This window comes from Ceratotherium simum, chromosome 32 (genome assembly GCF_057802395.1).
Source record: "Ceratotherium simum simum isolate JZ-2026a chromosome 32, ASM5780239v1, whole genome shotgun sequence".
Lineage (NCBI taxonomy): Eukaryota > Metazoa > Chordata > Mammalia > Perissodactyla > Rhinocerotidae > Ceratotherium > Ceratotherium simum.
The window spans coordinates 12,692,826-12,709,336 of record NC_141931.1 but is presented as its reverse complement, the minus strand read 5'-3'; the positions used below and the strand labels follow the sequence as shown (position 1 = coordinate 12,709,336).

Sequence of the window (16,511 nt, the reverse complement as noted above, 5' to 3'; positions counted from 1 at the left end):
AATCTGTGTCATGTCAATTTAATTCTCAGACCAGCCAGAAGAACTTGGGTAGAGGAAAATATCTTCCTCCCCTACAGTACTTACGCAAACGTAGGTGGTATGGCCTACTACACACCTAGGCTATATGGTACTAATCTTATGGGACCACTGTCGTATATACAGTCCGTTGCTGACTGAAACATCGTTACGAGGTGCATGACTATATTTACTAATAAAATAGTTCACAGGTTGAACGCAAAGTTCTAGTTAGTGAAAAGATTCAATTTTACCTTTACTTCTTCAAGAGTGAGCCAAAGATACTCTTATTACTGAGTATTTAAAATTCGTTTGTAAGAGAGAGAAGCACAATCGAGAGAGAGGAACAAAGGATCCACCTTGTGAGTCATCAAAGTGCTTTATTTTGTAAAGCCCGGCTCATGACTGGAGTGTATTGTTAGCACTAGGAGATACAAGGCAAACTTCCTCACTCTGTCCAAATGGTTTATCGACAGAAATGAATGACAGAGATTGTTACAGACAAAAATAAAGCATTTTGTAAACTTCTAAAAGCATACACAGATTGGCCACAAAGGAAATGGTTACTCAAATAATGTACATGTACCTTATCTTTACTTCAGGGTCTCACCTTTATAGCCTTGGGTCAAAGAAACTACAGTATAACTTCAGAACACTGAAAGTGACTTGATGCCAGAATGAATGATGGGAGGGAAAAACCAAATCACAGTCTCAATTAATTTAAATGCATAAAATCCAGATTTGGACAACCATGCCACAGTGCTGTTACATCATCTGTCGAGGATAACAAATCTATGCGAAGTCAGTAGACAGTAGGAGAATGGCATTGCTGCTGGCTTCCAAAGATATGGATTTGCTGTCATCTTGTGTTTTCTGAAGTAAACCCACATACATTGGGCACAGCTGCAGTCTTGATACGCCCTGAAGTAAAGTTACTGGAAGAGGCAGTATGGCAGGGGTAATTGTTGAGTTATAAGTAATTATCGAAGGGTGGATTTTTTTTTTTTCTTTTCTGAAACTGCCTACAAAAATCATCTCGTGTTTTAAACAAAGAATTTCAAAGGCACAGCTTTAGCACAGTGTATAAGTTGATAACCTACTCTAAGCAAGTCTAATATTTTAGCTTGACGCCTTTCAGAAAATGCCGGAAAGTTGGTAAATACATGATCGATGTTGGAAATTTATAACTTGATTAAACACAATCAGCACAGTTTCGGGCAATGAACTTACAGAACCAGATTTGGGTTAAACATGTTTTTAAAACAATCATTAGGTTGATAAATGTACATCTGGAGGAAACAAAACCCTTTTCCTTTATTGCAAAAGACTGCCTACCATGTACTCTGAATAAAACATTCACCCCAAAACAGGACTGCAGGATACAGTTCAGAATATGACAAACATTATTTCACCTACACTGTAAAATGACTTTACATGTAAACTTCGAAAATCACATGCTGTACATTAAATTTTTAGATTCAAAAATATCCCTGTTTTCCTAATAATGTAAACAGTAAAACTGAGGGCTTCAGTTAAAGGGATAATTCATAACAAAATACCACTGTTTAAACAATGGTCAAACATAAACATCTTATAAGTCAGATTTGCAATCAGTAACAGGAGAATTGAGAGTTCTAATGCTCTGCTCACCTTCCCACCACGGGAGATGTAGAAACCATTGCCCAAAACTATGCACTTTTCAGGTAAGCTTTATTTTTATTTTGTAGCATTAATTTCTATATTGCAACATAAGAGTGTAACAGTGAAGACGCTCCAGGCAAGAAAAGAAAAGTAAGCGGTTTTCCTGGACATATTTACTGAGGTGAAAATGTACAGATAAAGTCACTAGGGGCATCAACTTCTTGCTGGAGGAGGGGCGTTTGTCCCCTGGACACTGGGAGTCCTGACACTGTGTGGAGGCAGAACCCTGAGGCAGGACACGCCAGAGCTGCCAGCCCTCCTTCGTCCAGTGTCAGGGGCTCGGGGTACAACTAGTAAGGAGTGTCAGCGTGCGTGGTAGAAGTGTAACATTCGCAGTAAGTTTTTTTTCTTTTAATCACCATCATTATTATTATCATCATTATTATTATCTTCATTATTATTATGAATACTGTCTCACATCTTTCAACTCCAAAAAATAAACTGATCCACAGTTTATCGTGTGATGCCAACATGGTTGGTCTGACATGCATTTCCTTCTCCCCCGCCCCCTGCATGTGCTCATTCACTCATTCATTCATTTGTCCACAGCTGGAATCAGAGGATTGTTGCCCAAACACACTCTGACTGAAGCTGATCGGTTTTCATTAGTTCATTAATTACCTTTAAAGATGCACGCGCACACGCACACTCTCACACGGGCACGCACGCACACATACACACAAGTCAGAAATAGCTAGAACAATGCTGGGAAATATCAGGTAGCTGTTAAAGCGAGTACCCCCGTATCAGTCCTCTTGGCCTGCAGTTGTAAACGAAGAGGTGGGCTTCACTGAGTTTGGTTTTCATTTGTCCCACACCAAAGCCACCTCTGTCCTTCCCGTGCTCATGTCCGTCCAAGGCCGTGCAGGAGGTTACGTCAAGATGTGGCCAATAAAGTCCAAAAAGCGCTTTGAATACTGTTCTGGGTTCACGGTCGAGATCTCCGCACCAGCCTGGGCAGTTTTAAAGGAGAGGAACATTGATGTAATTACTACTTGGTATGTACAGCAATTTCTGTCTGCAACTGAATATAAAGCTAATTTTCAAATCTGTGCAGCCTCTGCTCTTAAAACATAACTCAAAGTGTCTTAGATATTGTATCTGAATAATCAAGGTTCTTAGGAATCTGTGTGTGAAAATGAGGCAAAGAGTCGTAGGAACAACAGATATCATTATCACACACTGTGATTGCTGCACCTCTAAAAAAAAAAATCCAACTAGCCATGTTTGGGATGTTCCTTTCCAACAGCGGAATCTGTGTGGCCTACAGGCGAAGCCTTGGGGACAACAGTATTGTTTTTCAAGAGAGCAGACTGGCGATACCTTGAGAACGACTCAAACATAAACTTTGGCGAAGGGGAAACCCTGATGACAGCAACGTAAGGACTGTGCTCATTTTTCATTGCTCAGGGTTGGGGGAAGCGGCTGAGTGCTCAGAGATGAGGGGCGACAGCAGCAGCAGTAAGTTCCATGTCCGCTGCCGCGGCTCTGTCCTGGCTCTACAACCAGGTTAGACACAACACTGCTGACTGCATCTCGCCCAGAGGGGCAGGGGCTGGCTTCCCCCAGCGCAGGGCACAGGGGCGCCATTGTTCCCCTGCACAGAGCCCTGCCTGCAGCAGGGAAGCCGGCCCCTGGCGGAGGCTCGGCGGGGATTTCCTATTACGACAGGCCCGGTGCCGGCACGCGGGCTCAGCGTGGTTACCGGCCAGCTTCCTGAGCTGCAAAGGGCAAGACCAGAGTTTTACTAAGTCACCAGGTGTTATTTTTAGACAAACCATGCTCACTGGGGGACCTGTAATTTCCATGCCTGGCCTGGGCCACTGGGATCTCCATGGAGGAGCCCAGGCCTTGAAGACGGAGAATGGTTCCCAGCAGTGGCTCAACACAGCATTCCTTTGCTAAGAGTAATGTCTTGTTCTTGCAAACTGCACATGATTTGGGCCATGTGGTATATTATAGCGCTGAGCTGGTGACTTATAAGGGAGACTAGAGTGGGGCCATGTTTGCTATGGGACATTTCCAGTTTCCTATGGGATGGAATAGTACAGCAGGTTGAAGGAGGGTGGGAACAAACACAAAGCATCTCCCCAGTGTTCAGCCTGGTCATCTCATGTATCCCCCTACAAAACCCCATCAGCAAGGCATTAGGACCCCTTTATCAGTTGGGGGAGCTGAGGCTCCAAAGTGTTTCCTCACAGTCACACAACTGGGAGAGGTGAATATCAGAATGACCAGAGCCTTTAGAGGCCCCTCCCCCAACCTCCTGAAGGGACTCAGAATCGGGAAAAGGGATGGGGCAGCTGGCGCACGCATGTTTTACAGATGGTCCTCAGAAGGTTGCGATGCCAACTGCTGGGCAAGAGCTACTGTGTCCTCCCCTCTCTTACTGATGCGGGGTTTCTAACACGTTCAATGGGCCAGGTGAGCTCACGGTCGTGCTCTGCACACAGCAGGAACACCATAAATGTTGATGTGACTGAAATATTTCTGTGGCAAATGGAATATGGTTTTAGGCTGGTTCCATTGCTGGGATGACAGCCTGTGTGATTTTAAAATAGAGGAAAAGAGCCTGTAATAGAGGTTGATGTTTTGGTGTATCTTGGTTGGCTCTACACACCCTGCTGGGGAGGCACCTCTCCTTCTGGTGTGAACAAGCCAGGGTCCAAGTCCATCTCTGTAGGGTGGGCTCTATGGCTTATTTAGTGCACCTGGAAAGCCTAATGGATCCCTACAATATAAGCATAATGGATAGCCATGACTTGTGAAGTTCAGTCAGGCACGTGGGGTTCGCTGGTAGGGCAGGGGGCCGGGCTAGGTCCTGGAAAGCAATCCCATCTCTACCACTTCCTAGTGATGTGACCCCGGCAAGTTACCACTTAAGCTCTCTTCCTCAGTTTCTTCAACTGATAAACAAGGATACACTAGTGTCCCTCATAGGCTTGTCATGGAGATTCAACCAGTTAACGTATGCCTGGAATAGTGACAGTTCCGAGCAAGCACAACAAAGGTGAGGAATTCATATTATTAAACCGTGATCTTGCACTCAAAAGGTTTCTGTACTAGAGAAAATACAATTCACTGTGAGAAAAGAAATATAATACTGTGTATTTTGGAAGTGTCTGTAGTAGAGAATAGTGCTTCAGTTCTGAGTATTTCATATTAAACACTATCTTGAGCACTTTTATCTTTGAAACATTTTTCAAACAAAAAAGAATGTGTATAATATTCTAGTGATGCTTGTGTCTATTAATGTCCCTGGTGTGTAAAAAGAAGACCATGGCCGAGTTTCAGTGACTTGCCAACAGCCTAGGGGGGCGCGGTGAGAGCAGGCATTAGTGTCGGCATTCGCTGGCTCTGACCCTTGCGCTCAGAACATGGGCCCCTGCAGGGAACACGATCCACTGAAGGACTCTGAACAGCTCAGTGGAAAGGAGCAGACCTGCGCTGGCCCCTGCACTACAGACAGGATCAGGGGCCCAGGAGCAGAGGAGGAGACAAGATGCAAGATACTTACGCCATGTTTAACAGTCTTTGCAGCGTGGGCGGCTTTCTTTTTTGCGTCGTAATGAGTCAGGATGTCAATAATTGCCATAAAGTACACCTCTTTCCTAGGCGAGTCTGGAAAGGGATGAGAGTGATGATTGTGGCACATGTGACAACACCTGGAAGGGCACGAGCTGGTGACGGAGGAAGGAAGTGCTGGAGGGTAAGGGATCAGTCGTCCGAAAACAAAAAGTCCACATAACTTCTGCAAATCCCTATTAAACGGGTTAACTCTCTGTACCCAGTTCCCTCTCAACTTAACAAGTGAAAACAAAGAACATAACCCCGGGATGTTAACAGGGGAGGTCCGAGGGTGAGACTGAGTGTTTTTATTTTCTGTTAATCTGCATTTTCTTTAATGAATGTGTATTGCTTTGGTGTAAAGAAAAATGCTATTTTAAAAATATTCTATAAAACAAGTAGAAGTAATTATGCTCCTTAATCCTTTCCTACTATCAGATGCAACTGTTCACTGGATTCTCGTAGGATATAGTATCAGAACTGGATAAAGGCATATATCATCTACAGTATCTGTTTTCTAAATATTTCCACAAATATGCTGTTTCAATTATGAACAATAAGAAAAGTATGTTTGACTATATCTGGTTTTCTGTGTTGAAGAAATAATTTTGGTGAGTAAAATAAAAAGCATAACTCAAGCTCACTTGGCTGATATAGAGTTTTTTAAAACAATGATAAACTACAGTTTTTATTACTCAAAAAAAAGAGGCCTTCTTTTATCGTATCTCTAAAATATTTTTTTTTCATATATAAGTAGCTATGGTAGAATGTAATATTCTTTCAAATATCCAACTGCCCAGTATTGAGGATTAAGATCGAGAAGAGGGCCACAGACCCCTTAATGGGGGGAACAGGACAGACAGAGAGGCAAGTCAGAGATTCTCGTCCCCCACCCTGGGCCGGCTTCAGTGCTCTTGAGAAAGAAAGGGCTGGCAGAGATGAGATGCCTGCCCTACAGGGTGTCCACGGGAGGTTCAGAGTGGACCACGTACGTAGCTGCTCAGGACAGATTTGTGACACTTTAGATCCACATAAAAGAGAGAGAGCTAAGGAAAAAAACCACTTCTTACATATGTTATTTACATTTATATAAGTTTCTTACATATAGAAAATAGTTTGTGGTTTCACTCTATTCCCTCAACATCATGAAATTCAAGGACCTCAGCGTGTTACATTTCAAAACCAGAATATTACGGTTACCTTTAACATACTCTTGTCCCTAAATCAATTTACTGGGACTCTGGAGATTGAGTCTTACCGGGCAGCATGCTTTTAACTGGGGTTATGATTACTGGTAGGTAACAATGCAGAAATCAAACCACAGGTAAAAAGAACTGATGGTAACTCAGCTTACTTTCGTGGCATTTAATTCCATAAACATCAATGTTGGGATCAAACTCTCCTGGAGCCAAGGGCGGCGAGCTGTTGAGGGTGTTGCCGGGACTGTCTGGAGGGGTCCCCACGGGGTGCGTGCCGTCGCTCTCCCCCTCCTCCTCCCCGTCGTTCTCGTCACACTCCACCTCTTCCTGTTCGGCCCTCTCCACGTCGTGGATTCCCACCAGGAGGCTGTAGTCCATGAGCTTTAACTGGGCAAGAAACTGGAGGGTGGGAGGCGACATGGTCAGTTATGCCTCAAACAAAACCACAGATTTAAAGAAAACAAGCTCAGGAAAGTGCCCACGGGGGAAGGCTGTGAGTGAAGGGGCAGCAGAGTGAGAAGAGGATCTCCCTAAGGGGCGGCCAGGAGCCCCCTTTATGATGCTCCCACGGTCCCAGGCAGCTCCTCCGGCCAAAAACGTAGCCTTATGCTTGGGGCTGGCTCCGAGCTAGTGTTCTTTTCCCTGACTGCAGAGCTGGATGCTGAGAGACATTCATTTATCACATGGAGGCTGGGTTACACCAAAGAGCAGAGAGCATAACTGGCAAGGAGATGCTGAGGAAGGGAAGAGACGGATTCTCCCAACAATTAAGACTGGCTAATGGGAAGCCCAGGGACCTCCCAAGTAGCTTCCAGCCGAGTCTCTCCGAATGGTTTGTGAAAGCACTTTGAAATGCAGCACACTCTGCTGAGGAGATTATTATGCTGTCCATCACAAATAAGTAAAAGCCCAAATGTCCCAATCAACCAGCAAATGCCTGGGTCAACGCTCTGGTGAATGACCCAGTCCTTCTGTCCTGGTCGGGTTTCCTTCTGATGGAGCGGGGAGACCGGAGATGCTGAAGGTGGTTTGCTGTCCACGAGGCAGCACAGGCCGCCTCCTGTCCTCCCTCCCTCTCCTGTTCCAGCCATGGCTAGAGGGTAATGTGGGGCAAGACCTAACTCTGGGTTTTGGCTACTCCTGTCTGCCAAGTTCTTTTTTGACTTTTCATGTCATGATTTTCCTCTTCTTTTCTTCTTTTTTAGCAGATACACGCAGACACGTGACCTTAAGCACAATATTCTAACTGATCAATTAAATTGTGGGTGGCATTATTGAGGGCAGATGTGGCAGCCCATCTGCTGGCTGGAACGAGCAGCTCCCTACTCCCCAGCCGGCTGGCTCTGCACAGGGTCCAATTCCGCTCTGACCCTGGGGGTCTGAGAAGGCACATGACACTGACTCTTGGCGGACTTGGTGCCACCCTGGCTCAGTGATGCAGAGCAGCTGATGGCCTCGGGGCTACTCTGATAGAATGTAGGAAATAAACTTCCTTACACAAAGGGCAGACATATGAAATTATAGGTCTTGAAGTTCTGGCTGAAAATGACATGAAATCAATCTGCTGAGACCTGCAGAGCCATTTCTTCCCCTGAGCCTGTCGGGAAGCAGCTTGTCTCGGAGCTGAAAGAGAAGCCATGCTCCCTTTCAGACAAGGGGGCAGGACCTCAGGCTCCAGCTGTTTCCTAGAGCCTTCAGTTCCTGGCCAGCCCAGGCCCCTCCTGCCTGCTTACCCCTCCTCAGCTCCCATTTGCTTGTCTTCCCACCAGGAATCCCCTGCGGCCAGGCTTAATCTTCCTCATTTGTTTTGAGCTCAGAAAAAAGAAATGACACAAATCTTTATGTTTACATATTTAAGCAAGGTAGGAGAAACCTGATACTTAAAAATAGATAGAAGCAAAGCCTTTATCAAAAAAGAGTGCTAATGGCCAACAGGTGCCTGAAAAGGCGCTCAACATCACTAATCATCGGGAAACGCAAATCAAAACCACAGGGAGGTGTCACCTCACACCTGTTAGAATGGCGATTATCAAAAAGACAAGAGATAGCAAGTGCTGGGGGGAGAAACAGCAAGCGAGGACGTGCAGAAAAGAGAACCCTTGTGTTCTGCTGGTGGGAATGTAAATTGGTGCAGCCACTACAGAAAACTGTATGAAGGTTCCTCAGGAAATTAAAAGTAGAACTACCATATGATCCAGCAACTCCACTTCTGGGTGTATATCCAAAGGAAATGAAACCATTATCTTGAAGAGATATCTGCACCCCTATGTTCATTGCAGCATTATGCACAATAGCCAAGATACGGAAACAACCTAAGTGTCCATCGACGAATGGATCAAGAAAATGTGACACACACACACACATACCCTAGAATATTATTCAGCCTTAAAAAAGGAAGGAAATCTGCAACAATTTGGATGGACTTGGAGGGCATTATGCTAAGTGAAATAAGCCAGTGACAGAAGGACAGATACGGGATGGTATCACTTATATGTGGACTCTTAAAAAAAAAAAGTCAAACTCATAGAAACAGAGAGTAGAAAAATGGTTGCCAGTGGCTACGGGTGGGAAAAATAAAGAAGAGGTTGGTAAAAGGGTACAAACTTTCAGTTATAAGATGAATAAGCTCTGAGGATCTAATGTGTGACTATAGTCGATAACACTGTATTTTGTAATTGAAATTTGCTAAGAGCCGGCCCCGTGGTGTAGCGGTTAAGTGCGCGCGCTCTGCTGTTGGCGGCCTGGGTTCGGATCCCGGGCGCGCACCGATGCACCGCTTGTCAGGCCATGCGGTGGCAGTGTCCCATATGAAGTGGAGGAAGATGGGCACAGATGTTAGCCCAGGGCCAGTCTTCCTGAACAAAAAGAGGAGGATTTGCCTGGATGTTAGCTCAGGGCTCATCGTCCTCACAAAAAAAAAAAAAAAAAAGAAATTTGCTAAGAGAGAACTTAAATATTCTCACTAAAAAAAAAAAGATAAATAGGTGAAGTGATGCATGTGTTAACTCAATGAGGGAATCCTTTCACAACAGATATGTCTATCAAATCATCACATTATACATTTAAAATATCTTACAATTTTATTTGTCAATTATACCTCAATAAAGCTGGAAAAAAAAAATAAAGGTGTTACTCTATTAAAAAAACAAACAAAACAGAGTGCTGCTTCTCAGGCCTTGGATCAGTTTTCTGAGCGCCAGAGAACCTTCCCCAGACTCCCCCACTAAGGTCATCACAGTGCCAACCTGCCACCTCCACCTCCCTCCACCAGACTCGCTTTCTCGTGGTCAAGACTGCTCACCCTCCCATGGCAGCTGCTGGGCTTCAGGGTGCATCTGGGCAGGAACATGTGTGTGCGGGTGGCCTTCCCCATCTCGAGAATAACAGCATCATAAAACACTTGAATCCTTTACCAATACCCAGCCAGGTAGCCGGATCCCAGTTACCCTTCTGCTCCACACGGGCCCACGGACGTGGAAGAGAACTAAACGCTATGGGGCCCAGGGACAGCTGGCCTGGCACGAGGCGGGCATTTGTCCCTCATTTGCAGGAGGGCAAACAGGCTCAGAAAGATTGAAAAGAAGTTGTGCAAGGATTCAAGGCTAAGAAGTAGTGAATTCAGGACCCCGTATTCAAAGTTCTTATTCTTTATACTGCATCATGCTGCAGCTTTTCCCAAATCTTGTTCTTTATAACACCAGTAGGGAAATAATGAGTTAAACAAATCAAATGGTTTCTGAGGAGGAGGACCTCCCAAAGTTCCCGAGTACCGTGAGTCTCTGACAGTGGTATCCGCCAGAGCATGCCTCACACCAACTTGATCATGGAACCTGTTTCTCAGAACACCTAGTGGGCCTAGTGTTTTGGAAACAAGACTTGTGGGCAATATTGTATTAGATGTCCCCACTCATATCCTCTGACACCTAAGAGGCATGACGGGCAGGATGCTCACTAGTAGCCCCACTTCTGCCCCGTCTGTTGTCAAGGCGCCCAGGAGGCTGTGCCTCAGGCTGAGCTCAGCCTCTGGGCTCCTAGAGAGCAAGGTCAGGGCCTCCTCTCCTCCACTGCCCCCTCCCACGCCTAGCATGGTGCCTGGCCCTGACCCTTTTATCTAGGGGCTCTCTCTGGCCTGCTGCCCCTGCTCCCACTGCCCATCCTGGAAGCCCTCCAGAGGTCCGGGCATAGCTGGAGACACTAAAGAGTCCACGCGAGTGTGGTGGGTGCAGGGTGGGTGGGGGCTTAGCCAGGCCGAGTCCTGCTCAGCTTGTACGGTGGCAGGGCAGAGGCCCCTTCTCCCCATCCCTGCTCCCTCTGGGCCCTTGGAAGGTCCCTGGGAAGTAGTGAAGATCAGATGATACCTGAATTTTCCCCTCCAGTCCTCTGGAAAGGGAAGATCTTTTCAAAACGCAAATTTGATCCTGTCATGCTCTTGCTTAAGACCTTTCAATGATGTTTGTCTCAGGGCAGAAACAAACTCCAGAGGGCCTGGGGAGTTTAGCCCCATCACCTCTGGGGCCATCTTGAACCCTGTTCTCACCCCCTTCTGCCCCTCTCTCATCTATGCCCAGTTACCTCCCACTCGACCTTCAGATCTCAGCTGCAGACGCACTTGCTCACGGAGGCCTTTGCTGATTCTGTCTAGGCCACGTCCCCCAAGTACGGGCATGTACAGCACTGCACACTTCTCCCTAATGCCGCTTGGCTTAGCTGCACATCCATCTTGTTAGATTACTTGAGTAACTTCTGTCTTCTCCAAACCTGGCAGCCGCATGAGGGCAGGGGCTCTGGCTCTTTCTGCCCTCACTGCGCTCCTGACTCCCAGGAAGCGATGGGCTCAAGGCAGATACTCAATATTTATTGAACAAATGAATAAGGTGCCTGCTTCTTCTTCCCCAGTTCCCCCTAACTCTCCCTAATTTCCCCCAACCTCTGCCTCCAAGAAATAACCACACACACCAAATAAAAACAAAGAACAGAGCAACAACAAAAACCCTTTGTCTGAGACTGCAAGAGGCAGCACCTGTCGGAAGCAAAATGAGACCATTTACAACATATCTTTGCTCTGCAGAACAGAGTCTCTCTTTAATGTGTAGGTCTACTGTTTGACCTTCAGACAGTTGACTTTCAGATACACTTTCAAGGGTGCTTTATGTACAGAAGTAAGGGACTGCCTCTAATTAACTTGCCCAAGGTCAGACAGGGAAGGGGTGAGAACTGGGCGGGTCTCTGGGCCCAAGTCTCCCCCTTGCATCTGTGCTGCTCACAATGGCGGGCAGGCCCAGAGCTCCTTTCCTGGGCCTCCGGTCTGTGGTCACACCACTGCTTAGGCTCCTCTTCCAGTAAGGAAACGTTTGTATCCAATAAATGAAAGTGAAGTTAGCTCCCAGCACTGTGCACTAAACCATCAGAGAAATGGAAAATGCATCTCTAAGTGAGAAGCTGTCTGATATACCCAAGAAGATCAAAGAAACGAACTACAGTTCCAAATGGGTTATTTTATGTTTTCAAATCTATGAGACTGAGACAGAAATGCAAAAGACCAAGGAAAGCATGGTGGTGAAGAGTATAGGTTTTGCAAACAATCCAAGTGAAAAATAGGCAGAGGCCCTGAATAGACATTCTTCCAAAGAAGACACAGACGGCCAACAGGCACATGAAAAGATGCTCAACATCACTAATCATCAGGAAAATGCAAGTCAAACCACAATGAGATATCACCTCACACCTGTCAGAATGGCTGTCATCAGAAAGACAACAAATAAATGCTGGTGAGAATGTGAAAAAAAGGGAACCCTTGTGCACTGTTGGTGGGCATGTAAATTGGTGCAGCCACTATGGAAAACAATATGGACGTTCCTCAAAAAATTAAAAATATAACTACCACATGATCCAGGAATTCCATTTGTGGGTATTTACTCGAAGAAAACAAAAACACTAATTTGAAAAGATATATGCACCCCTATGTTCATTGCAGCAGTATTTACAATAGCCAAGATATGGAAGCAACCTAAGTGTCCACCGATAGATGAATGGATAAAAAAGATGTGGTGTGCACGCCCACACACGTACACATACACACTGGAATATTACTTAGCAATAAAAAAGAATGAAATCTTGCCTTTTGCAACAACATGGATGGACACAGAGGGTAGTACACTAAGTGAAATAAGTCAGACAGAAAGATAAATACCATATGATGATGTCACTTATATGTGGAATCTAAAAACCAAAACAGAAATAGACTCATAGATACAGAGAACAAACTGGTGGTTACCAGAGTGGGGAGGGGGTGGGGGTGGGGTTGGTCAAAATAGGTGCAGGGGATCAAGAGGTATAAACTTCCAGTTATAAAATAAATGTCATATATTTATTTTGATATGGGGATATAATACACAGCATAGGGAATATAGTCAATAATATTGTAATAACTTTGTATGGTGACAGCTGGTTTTAGAGTTAAATCATGGTGACCGTTTCATACTGTATATAAATGTCAAATATCTATGTTGTACACTTGAAACTAACATAATATTGTATGTCAACCATACTTCAATAAAAAAAGAAAAAGAAAAAAAAGACATAGGTTTTGCTGACAAGAGTGACCTATTTATTCTTCTTTAATTAAAGTATCAGATAATCTTAAAAACAACAAAAGTGTATAAGTTTTGGAGTCGGGAGATTAAATCTTATTTTTCTCACTTCCTAGCTCTGTGCCTTGCCAGTGAGTTCACCTCTCTGAGCCTCAGTTATTCTAACTATAAAACAGAACAATACCACTAACCTCACAGGGGTGTGGGAGGATTAAGAGAGAGAATGTGGCCGAGGCAATGGAAACAGTGCCTTGCATGTAACGAGGGAAGCTGGTCTTACAATCGTCCACGTTGTTATGATCATGGAAGAGGCCTTTTTTCAACAGGTATGCAATTGAAACTTGAGAGTCAGGTTCAAGTTAGGCCCAGAGGAGAAACATGTGGAAAAGCCGGTTGATTCACTAGCTCTTATCTTCACAAACTTTATTTAAAATCTCTTGTGAAGTAGAGTAAAATGAAATGTAGCAGTAAATCTCAGATTCTTGTGAGAAAATTCCTGTTGGGTATCACAAAACTACGGTGGACCGGAAGACACAGGTTGAGAGGAGAGAAAGGGGTCGAGGGTTCCACTGTTGGGGTTTGCCTCCAGCTAACACTGGGAACTTAATCCATATTTGCTCTGCTTATGTTAAGCCCTTTAAGCTTCTGACTCAAATTTAATGGTTTTTTTAAGGGCATCAGATTTCAAAGCATGAAGATTTTTCAATCTTTATCATCTTGAGGTCCCCTCCTTTCCAACTTCTTAATAATTATCTTCCAGACCTTTGATCAACCTCTTTTTCCCTAAGTATATCCCATCTAATCTGATTCCCTCATAATTAATTCCTCATTATGCCAAATCATTGTGCCAATAACGTCCTCACAATCTTTATGAGCCCTACCACAAATTCTTCTAGAAAACTATGTGGCAAAAGAGCCGTTAATAAACTCTCCTTCACAACAGATTTAAATTCACTTTATTTGCTGACTTTATTAACACATTGTTCTACTGAATTACCACCTCCCAACACATCTGTGACATAGGATTAAAATTTCAACCAGCCCTATTTAACAGTTATATTTTATCACTTCTTGAAAGTTCTAATAATCCTCCTTTGGAGTATTTATCAGAAAACAGTCTCAACTGTGCTCTCACAAACATTTTTAATTTGCATTTTATATCAGAGCAGTTAGGAGGGTGGCCTCTGACAGCCTCAAATCCTAGTCTGAATTAATAGCTGTGTGTCTTTGAGCAAATTATATAGTGTCTCTGGACTCAGTTTTCTCATCCATAAACTGGGATGATAATAGCACTCATCTGCAAGGAGTTGTTATAAGAATGAAAAGAGATAATGATGCCTGGGAAGGACTCAGACCCTACGTGCTCTGTGAATGTTGGTTGCCAACCAGTCCCCCAACCCCCGACACCCTCTCCCCTCTCACCCATTTCCAAGGTTGTGGGACCATCAACGTGCGAGTTGAGATGGCCTGTGACAGGGGTGCTCCCAGACACCACAGGGAGAATGCAGTTTGGCATTGGGTGACATTTGGATCCCAGTGTGAGCCAATGAGAGGAGAGGTAATAGTCGGCTCTCCACGGTCATGACCAGAATTGACAACAAGCAGGCCAGAAGGCAAAAGTGATTTTCACTCTCCATAGAGCACTTTCTCTTGGAGAAAAGGGCTCACATACATTTAGTTATGTGCAAAGCTATCCGAACTAAAGTACTTTTCATGAATGAATAGAACAGGATTTCAATTGCAGAAAAAAAGCAGCTAGATTCTCAAATGACAATTCTTTTTTCTACAAAAATAGGCTATTTACTGAGCTGTAATAAAATCATCTTTTACTTTAAGCATTAAGTACAAAACAGAAAAAACCTCTCACCTTCCAACCCCCCAAAAACTTGTACTCAAATTAACAGGCCAGTCAGCTAAATGAGAAAGCATGGAGCTGATGAAAAAACTAAACTAGATTAAATTCTAGCCTCATTATCAAGATCAGATGTCAAGCTACTTCACCATAATTATCTGCTTAAAAATTTAATGATGCTTCTGCATGAATTTCAAAACTAAAGACACTTTCATCAACCATTGAGAATTTTTTTTCAATGAAAGAAAGCTTTATGCCCTGTTTCCATTTCAACAAGACAGCGAAGTGCCAGAGCCATGTATGGGATTAAACTACCCAAATCCTCTAATCAACGACATTACTACAGACAACAAAGGGGTGAGAGGATCCTTCTGTAATTCAACTACAAATCTGAACTGCTTCAGTTACATTATTTCTGGAGTCTAAATATCACAGTGATATTCAGCCAACTGAAAAAAAGAGAAAACAATCTTTTTGGCAGATCACACATAACCCTAAGGGCTATTTACCATAATTGCTAAAACAATATTATTCTCAGGATCAAAGATTTGCTGATTAATGAATAAAAATCCAAAGACAGTATGTCTACCTATGATACTCAGTTACCAGATGAAGTTGACCCCAAAGTAAGAGGGAATGCTTGACTAATATGCATTTTAATAATAACCACTGACAACTGAGGAAAATAAATGCTTATTAACGAAAGACTGGAGAAAAATGTTACACGATGAAAGCAAACACTTTTATCTACTTTTTAAAGTAGACACATATCTTTTACAAATAACCAATATTTAGGTGTAATTGAACCACATACACCACGTAGGTTAAAATAATGTAAAAATGTTTTTATTAAAATAATTTGTCCTAAAAAATAATTATGGACCTAACTCGGTCAGTCTGAGTGTCTTGCACAGAAAGAGCTGTTGGAAGATTAAAAAGGAAACTGTAATAGTGCTTCTGCCCTCGTGGGGAATACGACCTAATATATGACATGCATTCTTCGGCTCAAGTCATTTTAATTGTTTTTGTTTAATGACATGAAAAAGAAAATCATTCCACAAAGGCTCTAAGTAGCAGATCTGTACTGGTATGCGGAAACAGTATTTCAAAGTAAAGAAAAAGAAAGTACACACACACACACACACATGCATATGAATGAAAGTAACAGCTGAGAAAAATTTAGTTTAGTAACTGTCTAAATTGGAAATCTCTTTGTACTGCCTTGTAACCTAACGAATTTCAAGAAAATAACTTTTTTCATGAATTTATTTCTAAAAGAATTATATAAGGAAGTCCAATGGGAAAGCTCCCAATGCTTTACGATAGAAAGGATAGGAAAAGGTATATTTTTAATTCTTAAAATAATATTTAAAAAGAAAATGGCTTCATTATAGACTAAAAGCCCATTTCCACATAGTATTTTATTTCTCACAACCATCCTCCATGACCGTGATGTCCCAAACTGTGCTGTTGCCAGTAAGGCTGGCTTGAGGGACCTAATAATGCTAATGTCATGGTGGCTGGTAGACATATTAAAGCATCAAGTGACTGAGGCTGTCCTTACCAACACCAAGCTGTGGTTTAGGG

The 16,511-nt window shown here is 43.6% G+C and overlaps 1 protein-coding gene across 2 annotated transcripts in view; it reads right to left on the bottom strand.

Moving 5' to 3' along the window:
• Window positions 1-375: 375 nt before the first annotated feature.
• The window catches only part of PIP4K2A (phosphatidylinositol-5-phosphate 4-kinase type 2 alpha), a 167,011-nt gene continuing 150,875 nt past the window's right edge, over window positions 376-16,511 (bottom strand). For both annotated transcript variants that reach the window (XM_004425300.3, XM_087420752.1), the window contains exons 8-10: window positions 6,638-6,881; window positions 5,234-5,337; window positions 376-2,669 (exon numbers count right to left, since the gene is read on the bottom strand). In XM_004425300.3, coding sequence (XP_004425357.1) covers window positions 2,589-2,669; window positions 5,234-5,337; window positions 6,638-6,881 — 429 coding nt within the window. In that variant the 3' untranslated portion in view covers window positions 376-2,588. The remainder of the gene's footprint in view (window positions 2,670-5,233; window positions 5,338-6,637; window positions 6,882-16,511) is intronic.